This window comes from Anoplophora glabripennis, unplaced genomic scaffold, assembly GCF_000390285.2.
Source record: "Anoplophora glabripennis isolate ALB-LARVAE unplaced genomic scaffold, Agla_2.0 scaffold14, whole genome shotgun sequence".
Classification (NCBI taxonomy): domain Eukaryota; kingdom Metazoa; phylum Arthropoda; class Insecta; order Coleoptera; family Cerambycidae; genus Anoplophora; species Anoplophora glabripennis.
The window spans coordinates 1,308,218-1,328,922 of record NW_019416352.1 but is presented as its reverse complement, the minus strand read 5'-3'; the positions used below and the strand labels follow the sequence as shown (position 1 = coordinate 1,328,922).

Genomic DNA, 20,705 nt, shown 5'->3' with positions numbered 1-20,705 from the left:
ACTCCATTAGAAAAGATATTGTTAAGAACATTCATATCGAATAAAAAAAATATCAGGGTGAAATAAAGGAGCTGCAATTACTTTTGACTAACGTAACCTTGTCGTTCTGGCATGCAGTGCTTAAGTCCACCCTTAGGGTATCTAACCTTCTTCCACCCGCTGGGTATTTTAGGGCGAAATGATAGATCGTATCGAGTACCACGTAGAGCATGCCGTGGATTACGTTCAAACGGCAACCCAAGATACCAAGAAAGCTTTAAGATATCAAAGTCGTGCCCGACGGGTGAGTCCATTCCCTTAGTTTATAGGTTATTAGATGTAAAGAGCGCTTTTAATTTTGTTCTGTTGTTATTTCTCTACCCTCGCCCTCTTCCTTACCGTACCCATTACATTTATGGTATCTATTTTGGTTTTCGCTTTGCACCCGTCTAACTGTAACTTACGACTAACTACTCTGTGTGCCTTTGTCACTATCTGTTTTTAATGGTTTACTAAATGTTTGTACATATAACTGTTGGTTGCGCTGTTTTTCTTGGTGTACTCTCCCCGTCGCCTACTTCCCGTCCTTTCCCTTCCTCACACCCATCACGACATAGGGAGAGCTCGTGGACAGGGTGGAGTATCACGTGACAACCGCACAGGATCATGTGAAGGGAGGACATATGAACCTCAGCCAAGCGCAAAAGTATCAGTCGAAAGCTAGAAAGGTAGGTGGTGTTCTGCTGCAAGTCCCTTGTCTCCTTCGCAGTTTTTCCCTAGAAAGCCTAGGCGCTGTCACTTCACTTATTTTGTTTTTTAAGTGGCAAATGCTATTATATATCTCTAATATGATTTAGTCGCTTGATGATAGCAAAGTTTTATGTTCTCGATATGTATGTACGAGGGGTCCTAGAAAATTTGTCTTGCTGATAATGAAACAAATGGTTTATTTATGATTTTTTCGATCATATTCTTTTTCAGTTTTACTTTAGTGTGATGGAGCTTCATCCTCCTGTACTACAACTATTCATTCGTGAATATTTTTAGAACTATTCTGCTCTTTTGTTAAAAATGTTAACACTGTCATTTTTTTGTTGTTGTAAAACGCTTCATAAACCACAAAATAATGGACGGATTAAAATCAAACACCCAAACAGAAAAAGACTGTCAAATATTGAACCCTACTACACCTCTTCCAGATTTATTTCAGAAAGCATCAGTTAATTGTATTCAACATACAATTTTTTGTCTCATGGTTAGGCAGACATTTTTTTTAGTAGATCTTGTACTTCGGAATGTATGTAGTTTATGTTTGTAATATTTATACAGGGTGTTTCTTTAAAGATAACCAGCTTAATGAAAGATTTCTGAGGTCAATATAGAATGATGAAATTTCGCTTATTTGTCAAAGTTAAAATAATCGAATTTCGACAATATTTCAAAAATAATGTCGACAAATAAACTTTAAACAGTATTGCATATACTCTGAAACAAGATACAAATTAATTTTAGATTTATTATCATTTCGAACCTGTTGAAAAAACCAGTCAAGAACGATTTGGCGCCCTAGCGGAGCGAGAGCTGGCAATAGAGTCCGAGACTGGTAAATTATACTTAACTGCTGCGTGGTGTATATTTTATCTGCTCTCACAGTTCTTTATCGTTCATGAAATAAAGAATAGATTTTATTTTTTAACATTTCTTAATCAATTCATTTTGACATTATTTGAAATCTTGCAATGTCGCCGTGGTTGTTTGGATTTTGTCGTTTCTAAGGTGTTTATAAACAAAGCTACATAAAAGTTGCAATTTTGCTGGTTTTGAAACATTATTTCTAAATGAGTGATTTTCAAATAGAAAGTGCAGCAAATACTATCTGCGATTTATTGCCCGAGAAGTGGAAAGTGCGCTACGGACGAGCATATAGAAATTTCAAAGAATGGTGCCAGAACATAAACATTGGTGTTTCTGAAATGTCACTGCTAGCGTATTTCATGGAGAAGTCAAGAACTTGAAAGTCACCGGTGAGTTTGTGGAGTGAATACTTAATGATTAAGTCAACTATTTTCATAGAGAAGAACAAGGATATATCAAAATACCCCAAGCTGAGAGCATTTTTGAAACGTAAGAATGACTGCGATACACCTAAAAAGTCGAATGTTTTTACCAAGAGAACAAGTCAACGATTTTCTCGTTCAGCCACCTGATAACACATATTTGCTAATGAAGGTAGTGACGATCTTAGTCATTGCAGGAGCATGCCGTTTTGATGAGTTATGCAAACTTTGGACGTCAATTTCAAAAATTTCGATAACATTATTGTAGTACAGTTCTAGATTCTAAAAATGGTATGTCATTGTACGTTTACAATTACGTCTGGGTTTCTCACCTAGAAATTCTCAAGAAATATATCAGGTTTGGATTGGAAATTAAAACTGAAATTTCACGCTTTTTTGAGCTCTACCAAGTAGGTAGATGTTACAACCAATCTGTCGGCAAGAATACCCTTTATGTGATTCCTAATAATATTGCACAGTTTTTGAAACTAGAACATCCTGAAACATATACAGGCCATTCATTCCGAAGAACATCGGCAACGTTAATGGCTAAGATGGGAGTTGATGCAATCAAGAGACATGGTGGGTGGAAATCAGCCACAATTGCAGAAAGTTATGTTGCTGACAGTTTAAGTAACAAAAATGAAATGGCCAAAAGGATTCTTTACAATGATACTTCAACTCCAGGTTCTAGTAGTACGAGTACATCGCATCATGCTGTTTTAATGGATCAGTCAGATAATATTGAGCCTCCAGTGACTGAAATGGAGCGGTCAAATCATTTTGAGAAAAATGTGACAATTAGTAAACGCGAGGGGAAAAATTATAGGTTTTATAAATGTTTCTAAATGCAATATGTGTACAATTACTATGAATATTCATTCATAATAATATAATTAATAAAATGTAATGTTCATCAAATATTTCTATTTATTTGTTCATAAAATTTCTAACTCGAGATCGCTTTTTTGCTTAGGGAGGTAGGTTACCTCATTTACCTCCCGTTGTCCATAGCAACTTCCACTTCTACGGTAAAATCCATTTACCTCCTTAAAAACAACGTTTTAATAGTCTATTTACTATAGTGGGAGCAGATAAAAGTTATTTGATTGTCTGCTACATATTTTTCGTAGCTTAAATCGCTTTTGGAATAGTTTGCTTTGGGTCACCCCCTATTTGCAATTGTCAGAAAAAAATGTGATTTTGTTTTACCATGAAAGTGAATGGGTTTGTTGGCTGTCAAATAGTATATCATTTTTACTCAAGATATGTCAAGTGTTCGCTATTTTTGACCAATGAGCACAAAGTGAATACATTTTTTGATATTGTCACCTTAAAAAATCAACCATTTGGCTCACTGTCAGTTACCCTATTTTGACATCAAGAATCTGTTATTAAGCTTTATCCCAATGTTAATAATATACCCTGTAAATTTAAAATTTGCTAATTGTGAGCTTATTTTATATCTCAATGTAAGTACTACATTTAAAAAAAATATATATTCTAATTCTTTGTTTATTTAAGATTAAATTAACAAATACTATTACTTAAAGCAGTATTCATAATAATTATTTCTGACATATCATTATCTCTAGTTACAACTATGTTATAGCATTTGTCACGTTTTTAAGTACTACACGTTTGATTTTTGACGTTTTTTAAAGGGTTGGTATTTTTTTATTTTTATAAACATTTACTGGAATGTGTTCCTTAACACCAAATAATAACTTGTATGAACATGCACATACACATATAATCTTCAATTTAAATAAATTGAGTTACTTATCAAACCTTGTACGCTACATCTGCGGACAATAAAAAGTTTCCAATATGCTTGTGACAACCTCCTTATTAGACTTGTTCTTTAACCCCTTTGAACGTTTTAGGTCGGAAACTTGTTTTTGTCCATGATTGTACATAATCAACACTATAAAATTGAAAAACCACCAAATCGAGGTATATTTTGAATAAATGGTTTTATGTTTGCTTAAGAAACCCGTTCCAGTCAATGAGAATGTTTGTTTTATTTTCTTTGTTTTATTTTTTCTAATTTTCTTTTTCCAGAAAAAGATCCTCATCATAATCTGCCTCATAGTAGCTCTCATCATATTAATTATTATATTAGCAGTTACATTGTAAGTTTTTCGAGGCCATCGCCGACTAGTGAGCATGCTAAAAAAACGGGTGTAGCTGGAATTTCTAACACATTTACAAAAAGAACATTCTTCAAATGTTGCAATATAGCATTAATGACTGTACATTTCTAGTGTTGACCCCTATGGTAGCTCCTGTGGACTTGTATTTCAATAATTTATCTTAGAATTCTAGTTGTGAACTGTTATGTTGTATTCGGCGCTTTGATCGCTAATGGAGGGGACCTATGGAAGTGATTTAACTACTGTTTAGTAGTTAAGAGTTTTATCCTCTGTTAAGATGCTCTGTCTAACTAAAGTAACAGTTAATATCGCAAAATGTATAAAAAAAAAGTTGAACCCTTCTTCGTAGAAGATTTAAAGTATATACAGATAAGCTTAGGTATTAAACGACATACATATATTATCAGTCTAAGCAATACAAGAAAATTGTAAATATCTGTTATTCGAATTTTACACGAACAGTCTCTGGGGATGTATATTTTGTTTGTTTGGGAAACGCATACTGTGATTTTAGTACTTTACTAAATTTGAATAACAAATATTGAACATTTTTTATTGTTTAGCATTGTATTGAATATTTGGAAGTTTTCTCTAAGAGTACTCCTAGTTCTAATGCCAAACAATTGTTTTTCCCCAAAATAGCAGACCCTGCGTAAAAATATCGCAGAGACCGAGTAATTATTATATGGAAAGAGGATTAGTAGCAGGTAGCATAACAATCTTGTATGTACGTCAAAATAGATTAAAAAATAAGAAATATATCAGACAAGAATAAAAGCTATATGTGCCTAATTTGAGGAAAGTTTTAGACCGAACAGTATAACATTTTTTTAGCGATTAAGTTTTAACCCTGACCTGACGAACTTTTGACTGAAACAGCGTAGACGTGTTTAAAATGTAATTTTGACCTGAAACAATCAAACAAGATATAAGATATCTTATTTGAATTTGAAAATGATCGCTTACTATTGAATTTGAGATGCTAAAAAAATGATTTACTACCTATCCAATATGCATGAGCTTACTAACACTGATGGGAAACGAGTTATAGGGGTGACCTTATGACTTGGATCAACCGATATTTTTTTCTGTAAGTTATTTTCTGTTTACTCAAAAAAATATTTAATTTTATTAACAGATTTGTACTAAAATTAGTTTTCAGAATTTGTTTATTTTTCTCCTACCTCTAAAAATGGTTATATTTTTAATATTTGTCATGTTTTTTTTTTAGTACACATCTGGTTTTAACGCTTTTTTAATTATTTATTTTTACATGGACTGGAATGTATTGCTTAACATCACACAATAAAACTTATTAATGTGATGGATTAAAACCTTTATTTGGGTAAATATTAACAATTCAATACTAGAAGTGGTTGTACAGTCCATACGATATTTGTTGAGAGAATTCCAAGAAGACTCCTGCATCACTTTTTTGGAATTAACCACATTCGACAACCAAGGTAGAGCTTGCAGTACATATAGTCCAGGCGATAGAGCCGTAAAAGAAGTCATCTATTTTGTTGTACAGAAAAATCCCAAATATTACGTAGAATAAGAATCCGAGCGTGCCTATTCCAAAAAACCATTGCTAAATTCAGGGGAACCACAAACATACAAAAAGAACAAAAAATGACCCGTTTTTCGACATATTTTTCCCAGTAACATTGAAAGGAAGCACTAAATAAAAAAAATCAATCTTTATTTTTTGTTTATTTGACGATTTTCTATAAAATTACAACTGTGAAAAAAAAGTTCAATTTTGCATTAACAGTGGGCGAAAAATAGTAGGAAATCAATTTTTAAAATAAGTAAATATTTATAAATATTGATGAAATTTTGTGAACAAAAAGTAAAACATATCATGTCAATTCTACCTTAAAAATTTTGCACGAACGATCGCGTGATTTTCGATTGACAGGATTGTTAAATAAGAAAAATTCAAAAAGGTTATCGCTTACCGTGGTTAAATTAAGGTTTAGAAAGGACATACAATTTTTTAGAGATACTTGTTATAATAAACAATGATCGATACTAAAAATATGTATTTTTATACTTTTATAACCATTTAGAATTTTTTTTAATTTTTCAACATTTTACTCTATAAAAAATTATTTATTGCCTACGAAATTTTCTATGCAATCAATTGCAAATTGCCTCGGCAATAAATAATTGTTTATAGAGTAAAATGTTGAAAAATTAAAAAAAAATCTAAATGTTTATAAAAATGTAAAAATAGGTATATTTAGTATTGATCATTGTTTATTGTGACAACAAGTATCTCTAAAAAAATCTTCTAAACCTTACAATATTTTAAATTTCCTTAATTGACTCCTGTCAATCAAAAACCACGCGATCGATCGTTGCGAAATTTTTAGGGTAGAACTGACATATGTTTTACTATTTGTTCACTAAGTTTCATCAATATTTATAAATATTTACTTATTTTATAAATTGCTCCAAATATACATGATTTTCTACTATTTTTCGCCCACTGTTAATGTAAAATTCAACTTTTTTGATTCGTAGTTGTAATTTTATATAAAATCGTCAAATGAACAAAAAATAAAGAATGACTTTTTTTATTTAGGGCTTACTTTAAGTGATACAGGGAAAAATATGTCGAAAAACGGGTCATTTTTCTTTCTTTTTGTACGTTTGTTGTTCCCCTGAATTTAGCAGTGGTTTTTGTGGAATAGTCAAACTCGGATTCTTATTCTACATAATATTTGGGATTTTTCTGTACAGCAAAGTAGATGACTGCAAATACAAATGGCTCGAATGCTCTATCGCCTGGGATAATACTATGTTCCGCAGTTACAAAGGCATGTTTCTTCGTAAGTGTATCATCCTGTGCATTTTCAGTATAATTATTAAAATAAATGAATGGAGGTGAAAAATAAAATTATTCCCAGTCGAAGAGCATCATGTTTAACGATATAATTATGTATAATTATGTCTAGACATTTTTTCCAAATGAAATTAAAATACAATTAAAAAAAACGAGTACTCCACTGTACTGAAAAAAACTAAAACACATTTTAGTCCTAAAAATCTACTTTATATACAGGGTGTTGCATAAATGTGTACAAAAAAATTTAGGACTGCATTCCTTGGAAAATTTTAAGGGGGTCTTTCATAAAAAAAATTAATTGGAGCTTCCCCTAAAATGTTGCACTGCATAAAAGGTGTAAACTGGTTTTTTGAATTTTACTCAAAAGCGGTTGAATAAGCAAACGAAATTTGGAATAATGTATATTTACCTTATATATATTTTCATATTCTGAAAATAACGTGGAAAAGGTCAAGGCACGCCCTTGCGTCGGTAAATTGTTACAGTGGTTCCGATAACAGAACTTTATTGGCTTATTTTGTTCTTGGAATTCTATTTTGACAAATATTGTACAGACTTGCATAATTGGTTAAGAAATGTATCCCAGTCAACGAATGGTATTTGGTTTATTTTTTTAATTTGTTTTTTTTTATTTTATTTTTTCAGAAAATGATCCTCATCATAATTTGCCTCGTAGTAGCTCTTATCTTATTAATTATTATATTATCAGTTACCCTTACGGGGGCTTAACTGGAATTTTAAAAAGTAATACGAAAAGAGCTTTCTCCAAACGAATAATTAATGAATGTACGTTTCTGTTGTTGATCCCAAACGTCGCTCCTGTGGACTTGTATTTCAATAATTTATAGTAGAAGTCGAATTGTGAACTGTACTGATTTACCGTGACCCTTTGATCGCCAGTAGAAAGGTCTTTTTGGAGTGATTTAATTACTATTTAGTACTGTCTAATTCTGTCTTATTAAAGTAACAATTAATATTGGAAAATGTATAAAAAATTGTGCCTATTTTACCTACATAGAACAAGATTCAAAGTGTGTACAAATAAGCTTAGTAATTAAACAACATATTAATATCAGTCTGAGCAATACAAAAAAATTGGAGATATATGTTATTTGAATTGGAACATATAGATTTTTAATTTAAGAAATCTCATGCTGTGATTTTGCTACATGGTGAAATTTGGATAACAAATATTGAAAATTTGTTTTTGTTTAGACAAGAATATTGAATCTTTAAAAAAATTCTCTAAGAGTACTCTTAGTTCTAATGTTAAAAATATTGTATTTCCCATAAAAGCTAATAGTTGATCCACTTTGTGGAAAAAGATTTCAGGGTAATTGCTATTAAGTTTTTCGAGACGGAACAAATAGTAGCAAAAATATTTTGGATTATATAATAATTACATTTGTACGTCAAATTGGATTTAGAAATAAAAAATAAATTCTTGAATTATCAAAGTAAAGAAGCTATATCTATATCTGAATACGAGGAAATTTTTAAGCTAAACAAAATATCAATACAAAATTTTTTAGCAATAAAACGTAATTTGTTATTCAATTTTGCTTAAGTGGTGGTCTTCTATAGCTTGTAAATATGATAGTTTTGCAATATGCAATATGTAGGCTTGGAAAATGTAGAGTAGATGATCCTCTTTAGTTTAAATGACTATATAGGTAATCAATACGAGGCTTAAGTAATCTTTTAATTATTTAAAATACGAAGAAACTGCCGTTTCGTATTTAGTTACTTTTTGCTTTGTTAAGTTGTGGTAATCTTAACGAATTTCTTGCCCTAGCTTTTTTCTGTCTAAATATTGAAATATTGGAATTGAAATTGCTACTTGTTGCGCCATTTGTGTGAATAAGGCTTAAGAAAATTAAAATATATTTAAACGAGAATGACAATATCGTTACTCAAGCCTCGTGTTGCGTTGTTATACACACAGTTGCACTATATAAAACTGTGATTTCTTCTTCAGTAAGTAAGTATAGTGTGATAATTCATATTGCATCACAACATCCTTTGCAGTTTGTAGTAATTTCACAATACTCATTTTAGTTTCATAAAAAAAGATCCTATTAGTAAAAACGCAAATGTATGACTATTCCGGTATGCTGCCAAACTTTGAAACCTTGTAAGTTTTATTTTGTTTTTTTTTGCCTATATTTTTCAGATATGACTAGTTTTATTTAAAAATTTGCTTTTTTTGTATATATTTTTCCCAGTTATCAGAACTGATATATTTAAAATATTGTTGATGTTATATTTTTGAACTCTTCATTTTTCTGCATTTAGTCACCGTTAATTTACATTTTTTGGCATTTTAGTATTTTTATCCAGATTTTATTTATTAAAGCATTTATAAATGATATATTTATTTAAAAAACTACTAACAATGCCAAAGACAATTGTTTTAAATTATTATGTAAAATTATGTTGTGTATATATGCATATTATTTATACGTATTTTATTTATGTCGTATCTTATTTTATTACTTACCAATTATTATTTGCACATATTGTTTATATATTGTATTTATAAATTATTAAATTTTCTTTTATATATTTTTTTTGTTTTATTTTTTATGTATAATTTTTCGTTTTTTTTCGTTTATTTGTGTTAATTTCCACAAATCTAACACTGTCATTTTTTTCATATATAGAAGACAATTATGATATTAATCTGCTTGTCAGTTGTAATTGCGTTAGTAGGAGGAGGAGCAGCAATGAAATTTTTATAAACTGGAAGTAAGTATTGAAAACGAATTAAAAAATCTGATTTACAAGCTCGTTTTAAAAAATACAGAAAACGTTTATTTCTAGGTTAAAAAAATTGAAGATTTATCCATACGTGAAAAACAAAATAGAATCAGAAATTATAAACGTTTGATTTCCACACTGCCAGGTCTATACAGGAAAAAAAACAAGATAAATAATTGCATACATACTCTTGAAATAAATTATGATATTTTAGTGTTCGCCTCTTCTTAGAGGGAGCTACACTAAGAAAAGTGGTTTTTATGACAAATAAATCACTATGGTGGATTTATATTAACAATATACAGGGTGCAACTTTGGATGGGGTGTCAAATTTCTTTTCTCATTGAAAGGTTTGCTTTCTCAAATTCTGTTGTGAAAACTGAATTTGTTCTAACCTTTTTTTTTGTATCTTCCTACCCGCCACTGGACATTGCTATTAAAACACATTTTTCTTGATTCATATTCAAAATTTTTAATAATATCGCACAAAAATTAACAATGAATACACACAAACACCGCACCATCACGAAGCCATGTCTAAATTTTTTTTAAATTCAGACTTTAATCTCTGAATTCTGACTGATTCCTTCAGTCTTTTAAATTAAGGTCAAAAAATATATGTTTTTTTCTTATTTAAAACCAAGTCAGTGTGCTTGTTTGTTGGAGAATATTTTTATAAGAGTTTTAGTCATATCTTGACCGAATCTACTCCCCAGCTAATTTTTGTAGGCTTACACTGTGACACCCTGTATATGGGTGATATATAATACAAGTGTACGTTAGAGTGGCCCAAAAAATATTTTTATTAAAATATGTTAGTTTATTATGTTTTATGAGCCCCCTCAAAAAATCAGCTCAAAAATATTTTTATAGAGGTCACTCAAGATTTTTAAAAATTTCCAAAATCATCAAAAATTGATTTTTTTTTATTTTTTCTCATTATTTTATCATTTTCTAGATCGAAAAAATCTCAATTCTGAAAATTTCAAATCTATATTTTAATTTCTAAAGGTCACTCATAATTATTTTAACTTTAAAAGTAGTGTACCTAAAATGTTTTCGAACAACCTCTAAAAGTAAATATCAACTAATAATTTTTTTTATTGAATTTGATGAACAAAAGAATAGACATAAATCACGAGACACTTAAAAAATTTCTCGGGGCAAAATGTACTACCGCACTATTAGTATCAACTATTTATAATTTTTTAAAATCTAGATGTCTTGTGATTTATTTCTATTCTTTTGTTCTTCAAATTCAATAAAAAAAAATTATTAGTTCGTTGATATTTATTTTTAGAGGTCGCTTGAAAACATAAGTACACTACTTTGAAAGTTAAAATAAAAATGAGTGACCTTTAGAAATTACAAAAATCTATATGAAATTTTCAGAATCGAGATTTTTTTCAACCTAGAAAATGATAAAATAACGAGAAAAAAAATTAAAAAGAGAATTCAATTTTTGACGATTTTGGCAATTTTTAAGTCGAGCGACCTCTAAAAAATTTTTTTTGCGCTGTTTTTTACGAAAAAAAAAATATTCGTGTTTATTTGAGCCACCCTAGGGCACTTATATCCTTTTGCTACTCAATATGAATGCTTTAAAGCAGACCTGAATTATCAGTACTTTTCTATACAGGTTGATCCAAAAGTGTCCACCATTGCTAACTATGTTATTACTGGACATACAAAATTGGTTGCACTACCAAAGTTGCAGTGATTTTAAAACTATTAAAACCCTGTGAACAAAAAAACAATTGAAAATCTCATTTTGTCGAATTAATGTTGACCGTTTGTGCTATTGTCATATCACATCAGGTGATCAGATTGATATTATACGAGTGCAAACACAGTGCTTAAGAAAAAATAGAAAACTTTTTAAAAAATATTTCAGATCTACCAGATGAGGAAGTTATACTTACATTTAGCAACATATGTATATCCTCATACCTGAATAGGTTAATATTATTATTACTCGTATAATCTTATATTATATTATTATAATATTATTGAAAACAATTGAAATTTGTTTAATGTTCTGCAAAGCAATCTGTTTTTGCACAATTGCCATTGCAATTTTACTATGTTTGTCACACACAGTTTTTTAAAAAAATATAGGCAACACTAATATTGGGGAGTTGGCCAGTGGCGGGGTAGGTGATGATTTAAGTGCAGTTTAAAAAACAAATTATAAATAATTTAAAATAAGTTCATGTATAATTTTTTTTTAAATAAGCTTTTAGTGCCACCATGCATTGTCATCCAAACTAAATGTGTATCAATTGGTTGGTGATAACAATTTTAAAATTCAGTTGCAAGATTTGACCCATACTAACAAGCCAAGTTAAATAAAAGCTTGTAAAAATAATAAATTCAGATTAATATTCTTGTGAATAGATGCTATTATTTATAAAAAACTGACACCCATATTAAAATCACACCCTGTATGCATGTCAGAAATCCCCAGACAAATATATGCAAAAATTTCAAGAATATTGTATTGCACCAAACCAGTATTTATTTAAACAATTAATACAAAAAACCTCTGTTTTTCACAAGTAAATTTTTTAAATTATTATTTGGAACTTGTAATAAAAAGCAAAATTCTAGTATATAACTGGAAAATGAACTAAAACCATTTGTGTTACCTATGTCAAAAGTAGAAGACTAAATATTTTAGGGATTATACATGATGTCTCCGAACAACACGAGAAAAGAAATTTTTTACCTGAAAAGTGTGACATGTACAGGGTGTTACAAAATTCTCGGACACAGACTGTGGGATCATATTAAGCTAGAGAAGGTGATAAAAAAGTGTCTTTATGATTTTTCAGACCAGTATTTTTCGAGATATAACAGTATATATTTATAAATTTCAATTTTCAATCATTAGATAAACAATTACGACAAACGAGTTACAACACACATTGTGCTACTGCTCTAATGGAGTTGCTTATCACCTCTGATGTTTTTAAGAAGCCCCAAAATAAAAAATCGCATGGCATTAGGTCTGGAGAACGAGGTGGCCAAGCCAACCACACTGCTTCACCTGCACGATTATTTGAAGCTTCGAGAGCGATAAGCATATCTATCATACTATGCACAATTTGAATAATTGTGGCCTATTATGTTGCGGTTTGTATTGACAGGTACTTTTACTGTACTCTAACGATGTCAAAGTATTGATAAATGCTTTCTGAATTGTCATTAATTGTTACAGAGCTGTCTGTTTCAAACAATACAACAAACAATGCTAGAGATGGTAGGTACGCAACTCCGTTCGAGCTGTAGCACAATGTGCTGAAGCATGTTTAGCAGCAGGTGGTGGAAATTTTGAACAATTCGTTTGTCATAATCATTTATCAAATGATTTAAAATTGAAAATTTTTATTATTTTTGGACATTTAAACCTGCCGTATCTCGAAAAATATCGGTCTGATTGAAAAATGATAGACATTTTTTTATGACCTTATCTCTTAACATGATCTCAGAGTACGTGTCCGCGAATTTCGCAACACCCTGTATGCCACTGAAATTCCCAAAAAAATAAATATTAGTTGCAAGGTATTTTTATTCTAACAATTTTTATAACTTATTCGGAGACAGCGTGTACATTTATTAAGTAATGTCAATTTCCTGGAAAATTATTTTATGCCTGCAAGGAAAACTAACTTCACTCCCAATGTAAATAGAAATCCATGAATATGTATCTATAAAGTATTTCCTTTTCATTTCTCACGTGTGTAATCTTGTTCGATGCATTCATTGAATGATGCTATAAAATAAAAACTTTAGACAATAATAGTATTCTATTTAAAATTAGCTCTTCTATTGGAAATGTTTATTGTAGTGGTAAGAGGCATCATTTGATGAAAAATTTCTGTAATGTACTTTTAATGTAAATTCTCTATTTACATTTAAACCTATAAATAATATATCTTCCGCCAAGTGTTTGAGTTTTATTCAGAAATAAATGCTGTAGTTCTGAAATATTAGTTTACTTGTCTTTCTTTACACAAATAATTTAAATGAAAAAAATAATCCTATTACAATTTTTTTATGCTCTTTTTTATAGTTTATAAATATGTCTCGGATAAATAATTTCAGGCAATGACTTATTTCAGAATTGCACACGAAAATCTTTGTAATAATATTCTTTATGCCTCTTTTAAGGAAAAAAGGTATGCCTCTTTTTAGTCTATTTTCTAAGTAGTTTATATATGCCATATTTTTCTAGGCAGTAGCACAAATTCAACCATAGGTACACGGAACACAATCACATTACACTACGCTGTGCCACACATTATTACACATATATTTTTTTAATAAACACTTCAAACCATTTTCTAGTGACAAATGGCACATTGTGTAGTGTAATTATTCCTGAAAATAATTAACTGTTTTCTTGTGTGTTTACCAATTTGCAGAAGAAAATCATGATTTTAATCTGTCTGACGATTCTGGCAATTATTATCACTTGTACCATTGGAGGATACCTTGGACTGGTTTAAATATTAATTTTGGTAAGTATTTCTGTACTGGGTGATCTAAAACTATGGGCGAAAAATTCAGGGGGTGGATCCTCATCCTAAAAAAATTGATTCTATAAATTTTTTTGAAAACTCTAATTTTAAAGACCCTAAACTAGAAAAGAAACAAGATTTGAACAAAAAGAATTACATTTTATACAATCATTACAATCCTCTATTTAAAAAAAAATGGTTGGCTTCGAACAAAAGGATTTTTTTTGTAAAATTTTTGTTGGTTATGTTATTTAATTTTCTGAACAAAAAAAAATAAAAGGATTATGACTTGATAGTTATATCCAATTTTTTAATAATTTCAACCATTCAAGGCTTTAAAATTTTTATGATTTTGTTCATATAAATGAAGAAGTTTGTTGTCAATAACAAATGTATCAAATTAAAAAAAAAAATTAATAAATGCAAAGGGTATGAGAATAAAGTGTAATTAAATCAAAATAGTTTTATGATGGGAAGTTTTGAAAAAGAATTTTTATGAATTTGTACTCTGGATAGGATCTCTCCTTGAACTTTTCTCTCGCATTTTTTGAACACTTATAATTTAAATTAGGCAATTTTTGAAAGTAAAATATGCACCAATGAAATCAGTACTAAAAGGTGATTTGTTTAAAAATAGTTAGGTAATTTCAAATCATAAATCATATACCGGGTGTTCCAAATATGTGGGTAATCTCCCGGATTTATAAAGGGGACGTTAAAATAACATGACAAGTTCCTATAAAAATTTTCCCCAGAGGCCCCCCCTACGGAGATACAGGCTCCTAAAGGACGCCACTGAAGATCGATTTTTGTGTAATTTAATTATTTTTTAATACGATGAACAACAGATAAGACTCCTTAGAAATTGACCCATGAAAACAATTTGGCTTATTTGGTTTGCCAGCACCATAATGTCAATTTTTGTTACACTTTTTATGATAAAGGGTCAAAAATAATATCTTTCGGTAGCTTGAATCTTAAACTAAAAAAAATTCACTCTTGATTGATATCGATAAAATGAACTGTTTTCGAGAAAAAATCTATTTTTGTTTAATTATGATTTTTATTACATAATTTTGTATGTCGGTTCAACATGAGCTCCTTCTGTTGTCAATCATATTAAAAATAATTAAATTACACAAAGTATTTTGAAAGTTATTAAATAAAAATCGATTTTCAGGGACATCCTTTAGGGGCCTGTATCTTTGTAGGGGGGCTCTAGGGAAAATCTTTATAGGAACTTGTTATGTTCTTTTAACGTCCCCTGTATAAATCCGAGAGATTATCCACATATTCTGGGACACCCTGTACCTATACTAATTAAAGTTTAAATGACATTTAATTATATACAATTTTTGAGAAATAATTAACTAATAATCATTAACTAAAAATGAAGATGCTATAAAATTTTAATATAATTTTAATGAGCATTTTCACTAATTAAAAAACACTTAAGGTACCTACAGATTTATTGTTAATTACAAAATAAAGTAAATTTTCCGTAGGAATAATAGAAATTCGTAGTAGTCGCCGATATTTAAGTAAATTAATTATTTTACATAGATTTTACCCCAATTTTAATATTTGCACCAACTAATTCTAACTATAATGAATAGTTGTTTAATTTTTTTACTGATCTATCCTGTGTCTTATGTAAGGTATACATTTTCAAGAACTTCATAATTACTTCTGTTTCAGGCAAATCCACCAATGTTTCGAGTAATCATCGTAATTTGGCTTGCAGAAAGGTGTAATTTAATTTTGAATGATTCCAGATTTTGTACGTTCCGTTTAATCTTTCTAGTCTTTAAGTTGTTGAAGTTTTAGCTTAGAATATTGTAATATAGTTACTACATTATTTAATTAGGAGTTTCGAAACCAAAACATTTGCTATAGCAATAAGAGTAAATAAAAATTTTGTTCTTAAACATGTGTGATATTTAAGATTTTTGAAATTTACTTTAATATTTAACTTTTAGAAATGTTATTGTGTATTAGTGTACAGAATATTTAAAGATAAGTTTTCTGTAAAACAGAAAACGCATATTTATTTGGGCATTTTAAAAATTAAAGTGCCACTTTTTCTTAAACAAATTGTTTATATTTATATTACCCGATTTAGGGGTCTGTAACTAATTCTGTATAAAATATTTTGAAAAAGTAATCGGTTATCAAGAACTTCTACTGATATTAGGTTGTCTAGTGGACTAGATAGTGAAATTAGAAGACAGAGTATTGTTCTTATATAGAGAAGAGCACAATCAGTAGCGTTTTGAGAGGCCTAAGTGTATCCTTCACTTTTGAAGACAGTACCTTCTTAATGTACCTGCTGCACCAAAATTTAGAACTACACATCTGTTCATTAGAGATCGTAGGTACTGTACTGCACACCCGCGAATTAACAATTACCTAGGCCCAACCAATGCTTTCTCGACTTGGTGCAAATGCATTAATTTTATAAACGATGGTAAAGTCCCAAAGTATCAAATCAGGTGATCTCGGTGGCCATTCTATTTAAATTTCCTCTCCTTTACTGTGTAGCGTACAACCAGTGAGTTCTTAGTGTTTAGTGAATTAATGCACATGCACCAGGAAACATTCCTTGTCTTCCGACACCGATCTACCCCTAAACCCCGAAATGAACCCCTTCGTTTGGTTTTGTAATTGATTTGACCATTCAAGTAGGCTTTCAAGGATCTCTATGATAATGAACATAACAAGTCTTTCGTCATTTAAAAAATCTTGCGTGTGTAGATAATTTTATACTGGATATTAACTAGTGTAGTTCCAGTGAACTGCGGATTTTGAAATAGTTGAGAAGTAATCCTTTGCCGAACTGGACGGTCGCCTTAAGACAACTAAAAATATTTTTCACCGTTATTGAAAGTTCATTTTAAACACTGATCTTTAAGAGGTGAACATGAATCTACTTATACACAGTGGACCAAATACAGATCTTTGTTACACTTTGTCATATTTATTGTTCCTTTTGGTTGCATTAGTTGTTATAAGAGACCGTTCTGTGCCGAAGAGAGTTCTCTTGCACCAGAAAAGTTATAAGTGTCAATTCAATTGGAAGTAATATTTTAAACGTAACTGTATTTATAACTAATACATTTCTTGCGTCATTGGATGTTGATGCAAAAAAGTGAGATTTGAGTAGTAATACTTTTCATATAAGTAGTTATTCTTCGAAGATATAAAAACATGTTGTAGAGGTTAGGCTAATTTAACAAAATATGTGGTGTTCCGCATTCTAGGTAGATTGACGAGTTGATAAATTCATTTCTATAGTTTATTAGAGTTTACACTGTACAAATATGGCAATATTTATAATAACAACCGGCCTTCTGCCCAGTGCGGTACTGTAAAAAGGTGTCGTAGTGTTTGTCAAATTAACAGTAGCCGTGCATATAGGTATAGGATAACATCTATTATCTCTTACATATCATATATGTGAAATGAAATTTTGATGTATATATTTTTGGACACAATTTAACCTTTTAATTTTGATATATGCTTAGTATGTTTGGTAAACATTTTAATTTTTATATTTCTTTAATATAACTCGTAAGTTTATTTATAGTTAACGTTACCTTGTACATAAATTTTTTCAGGACTTTACATTTTAATTTCAGTAAAAAGTTATTGATACGAAAGTTGAAATCTCTAAAAAAGGTTGTATGGTTGAACTGGTAGAGAAAATCTCCTGAAATTAATTTGTTGCTTACCTTCAAATTTACAATGCGTGTACACTTTTAAATAAACCATACAACTTAAACTTTTTCAAAAAATTAAAAATATACACCAAACCCTGTACCTACAATTCTATTTGTCGTGTAGTATCCTGCATATTCGGATCGTATATCTACCCATTTCTGAAGAAACTGTAACGAAATTGTACATAAACATAGAGAAGTAACTGAAAAAAATGGAATTGCATTTTTATAATGTGTACTGCAAATCCATTTTTAAACTTTGAAGCGCTGGGCAGAAGGAGACGTCGCAATTAATATGTGTATCGTCCTTTTCAACTTTAAAAAGCACAAACCGAGGAACAAACCTTTAGTCTATAAATTTACTGAGATAGACGCAAGGGTTGTCGATTAAATTACATGTTAAAGTTGTTTAGGAAACTTAAATTGTACACAGTATGAATAAATGAGTGCTTTTGACACTAGCGAAATTGTTATTTCTTCCGTTGTCGCTTGTGTTGAGAGTAAGGCCCCCTCACTCGTGTGTTGTGACCTTTAGCTAGTTTAGCACCTTGTCTGTGTCTCTGCTCCTCGTGTAATGTCATATGATTGTGCACTATCATCCGCCAGATGGCACCCTCACTTCTATTTTTCCACTGTACTACTTGTAAATACACTAGCTCTCGTTTAAGGTGAAGGAAAACGAAATATGCTTTTCAATTTTACAAAACTCATCGCCTGATGAAAACTTTTCGACTTTTTGTGGTATACGAATAAAATTAATAACAAAAACGAAAAATTTAATCAAGAGAAATAAATAACGTGCACATTTTTTACCTAATTTCCACAGTTTTGAGAAATCTAGGCTTCATTTATACGTTACATCTATTTTGTCATTTTTTTTTAATATTTTTACAAAAAAACTACTTTATCTCAACAACTAATGCAAAAACTGTAAATATTTTTATATTTTTGCACTGCTTTGTATAAATATCCGAAATTCTAATAGTCTCAGTCATTAACGTATTTAATAAAAAGCATCCAGCTATTTTCTGACTTCCTAATTTTTCATGTATCAAAATTAACGCACCACTAAAAATGGACACCAATTTCAAAGTTGATTTTCTCGAGAATGATTTGATTTTGACAATCTTTTCTTCAATTATAGATTTATATTTTTTGATACCACCTATTTTATTCTAATAAAGCAACTCTAACCTCGTCCGGTCAAAATGCAGATAACAACCAGTCCAATGTCGCAAGGCAAGCTTGTGGAAGGAAGCAATTAAACTTTAAAAATTGTATCGAGATAAAAATTTTCCATGTTACAACATTAGCTGCTTATAGAAAATGAAATTTTAATGTTCACAAACAATGCCTGTTACAATTAAAAATAAATTTTTCTGTCACCTTGAATTGTTCATATTAAGTAGTAGAACGTTAGACAATAAAAGAAAACTATATTGTATATTATTAAACGTTATAGTTTCTAATCAAATTCTATGCAACATATTTATACGAGTGGTGTCATCTGGTGGACCTGTATCTATTGTAAATTAGATATTCATTCTATAATATATACATTCCAAATGGAGTTTAATTATAAATATCTTCCACAAGATTTTAGTAGTGTCTTATTCCTGTCCTATTTCCACCTTTTTAGGTACCTACCACTGACAGTGGCCTTTTTTCCACTCTTTTCCCTAGACTGAAATTTATAGTTTTATCAAAAAAATCAAACTTTAATTTGCCAAGATGCACATTTTGGATTTATATACACCACTGGGATTTACCATCAAAACTATATAAAACTATTTGTCTTGAAAAGTGTTAAAACTGTTAAAAGTAACTTTAACACGCGTGTCAAAAAATGACATTTTTAACATCAAAAATGACAATTAAAAAGCCCACTTTTAACAGTTTTGTAGAAAAAATAGTGTATGATATACTTGTTAAAAGTGATTTTATTTTGTTCGTGAAGTTAAAAAACTCGCTACGCTCGTTTTTTAATCATCTTCACTCACAAAATAAAATCTTTTAACACGTATATCATAGCTAATTTTCCAAAAAAAAGGTAGGTTGCAATTTTTCTTTAAAAAAAAAACGTTAAAAATCGGTATAGTTAAGTTAGGTCTAAATCTAACGTAAATAAACTTACTCAGTGGTTTGTACTCCAATGAGTCCAATGCACGTTTGTATGGTTTTTCTTCATTTATATTATGTATATTGAGAATTGAGACAATGAAAATGACATTTTTAACAATATTGAACGTTTTAAATTGTAGGCTGCGCCATCTGATTTTAAATGGATATACTTGGAGGATTGGTCAGATATCAAAATTACAGATATCTATTTATGTACGTTCGTTTTTCATATCCAACATTAATTTTGAGCTATGTCTCGTAGATGGCGGCGACAAGAATATGTGCAAAATACTTGTACAGCCGTTGTATTCAGAACAAGACCTGTTGTTTGTATAAACATCGATAAGAACAACATTTTAGTTGCATCTAATAAAGAACAAGAGGAATATTTTAAAATATTTTGCACATATACTTTCTCTGCCATCTAGGAGACAGGTTCCAGAACTAGTGCTATTTGTCTACTTTTATTTACATGTCTCTGTTTTTAATATTTTGACAACCCCAAATACAACCTTACGTGTTGTGGTTGTTGTGGT

General features: G+C 29.9%; 1 protein-coding gene across 2 annotated transcripts in view; it reads left to right on the top strand.

Moving 5' to 3' along the window:
• LOC108904058 (syntaxin-1A) overlaps positions 1-9,389 on the top strand; it is a 150,018-nt gene extending 140,629 nt beyond the window's left edge. The window contains exons 8-10 of one of the 2 annotated variants that reach the window (XM_018706442.1): positions 597-707; positions 4,101-4,171; positions 7,692-9,389. In XM_018706442.1, coding sequence (XP_018561958.1) covers positions 597-707; positions 4,101-4,171; positions 7,692-7,698 — 189 coding nt within the window. In that variant the 3' untranslated portion in view covers positions 7,699-9,389. Of the gene's footprint in view, positions 1-172; positions 284-596; positions 708-4,100; positions 4,172-7,691 lie in introns of both variants that reach the window. The other variant, XM_018706443.1, reaches the window with a different exon arrangement.
• Positions 9,390-20,705: the final 11,316 nt, after the last annotated feature.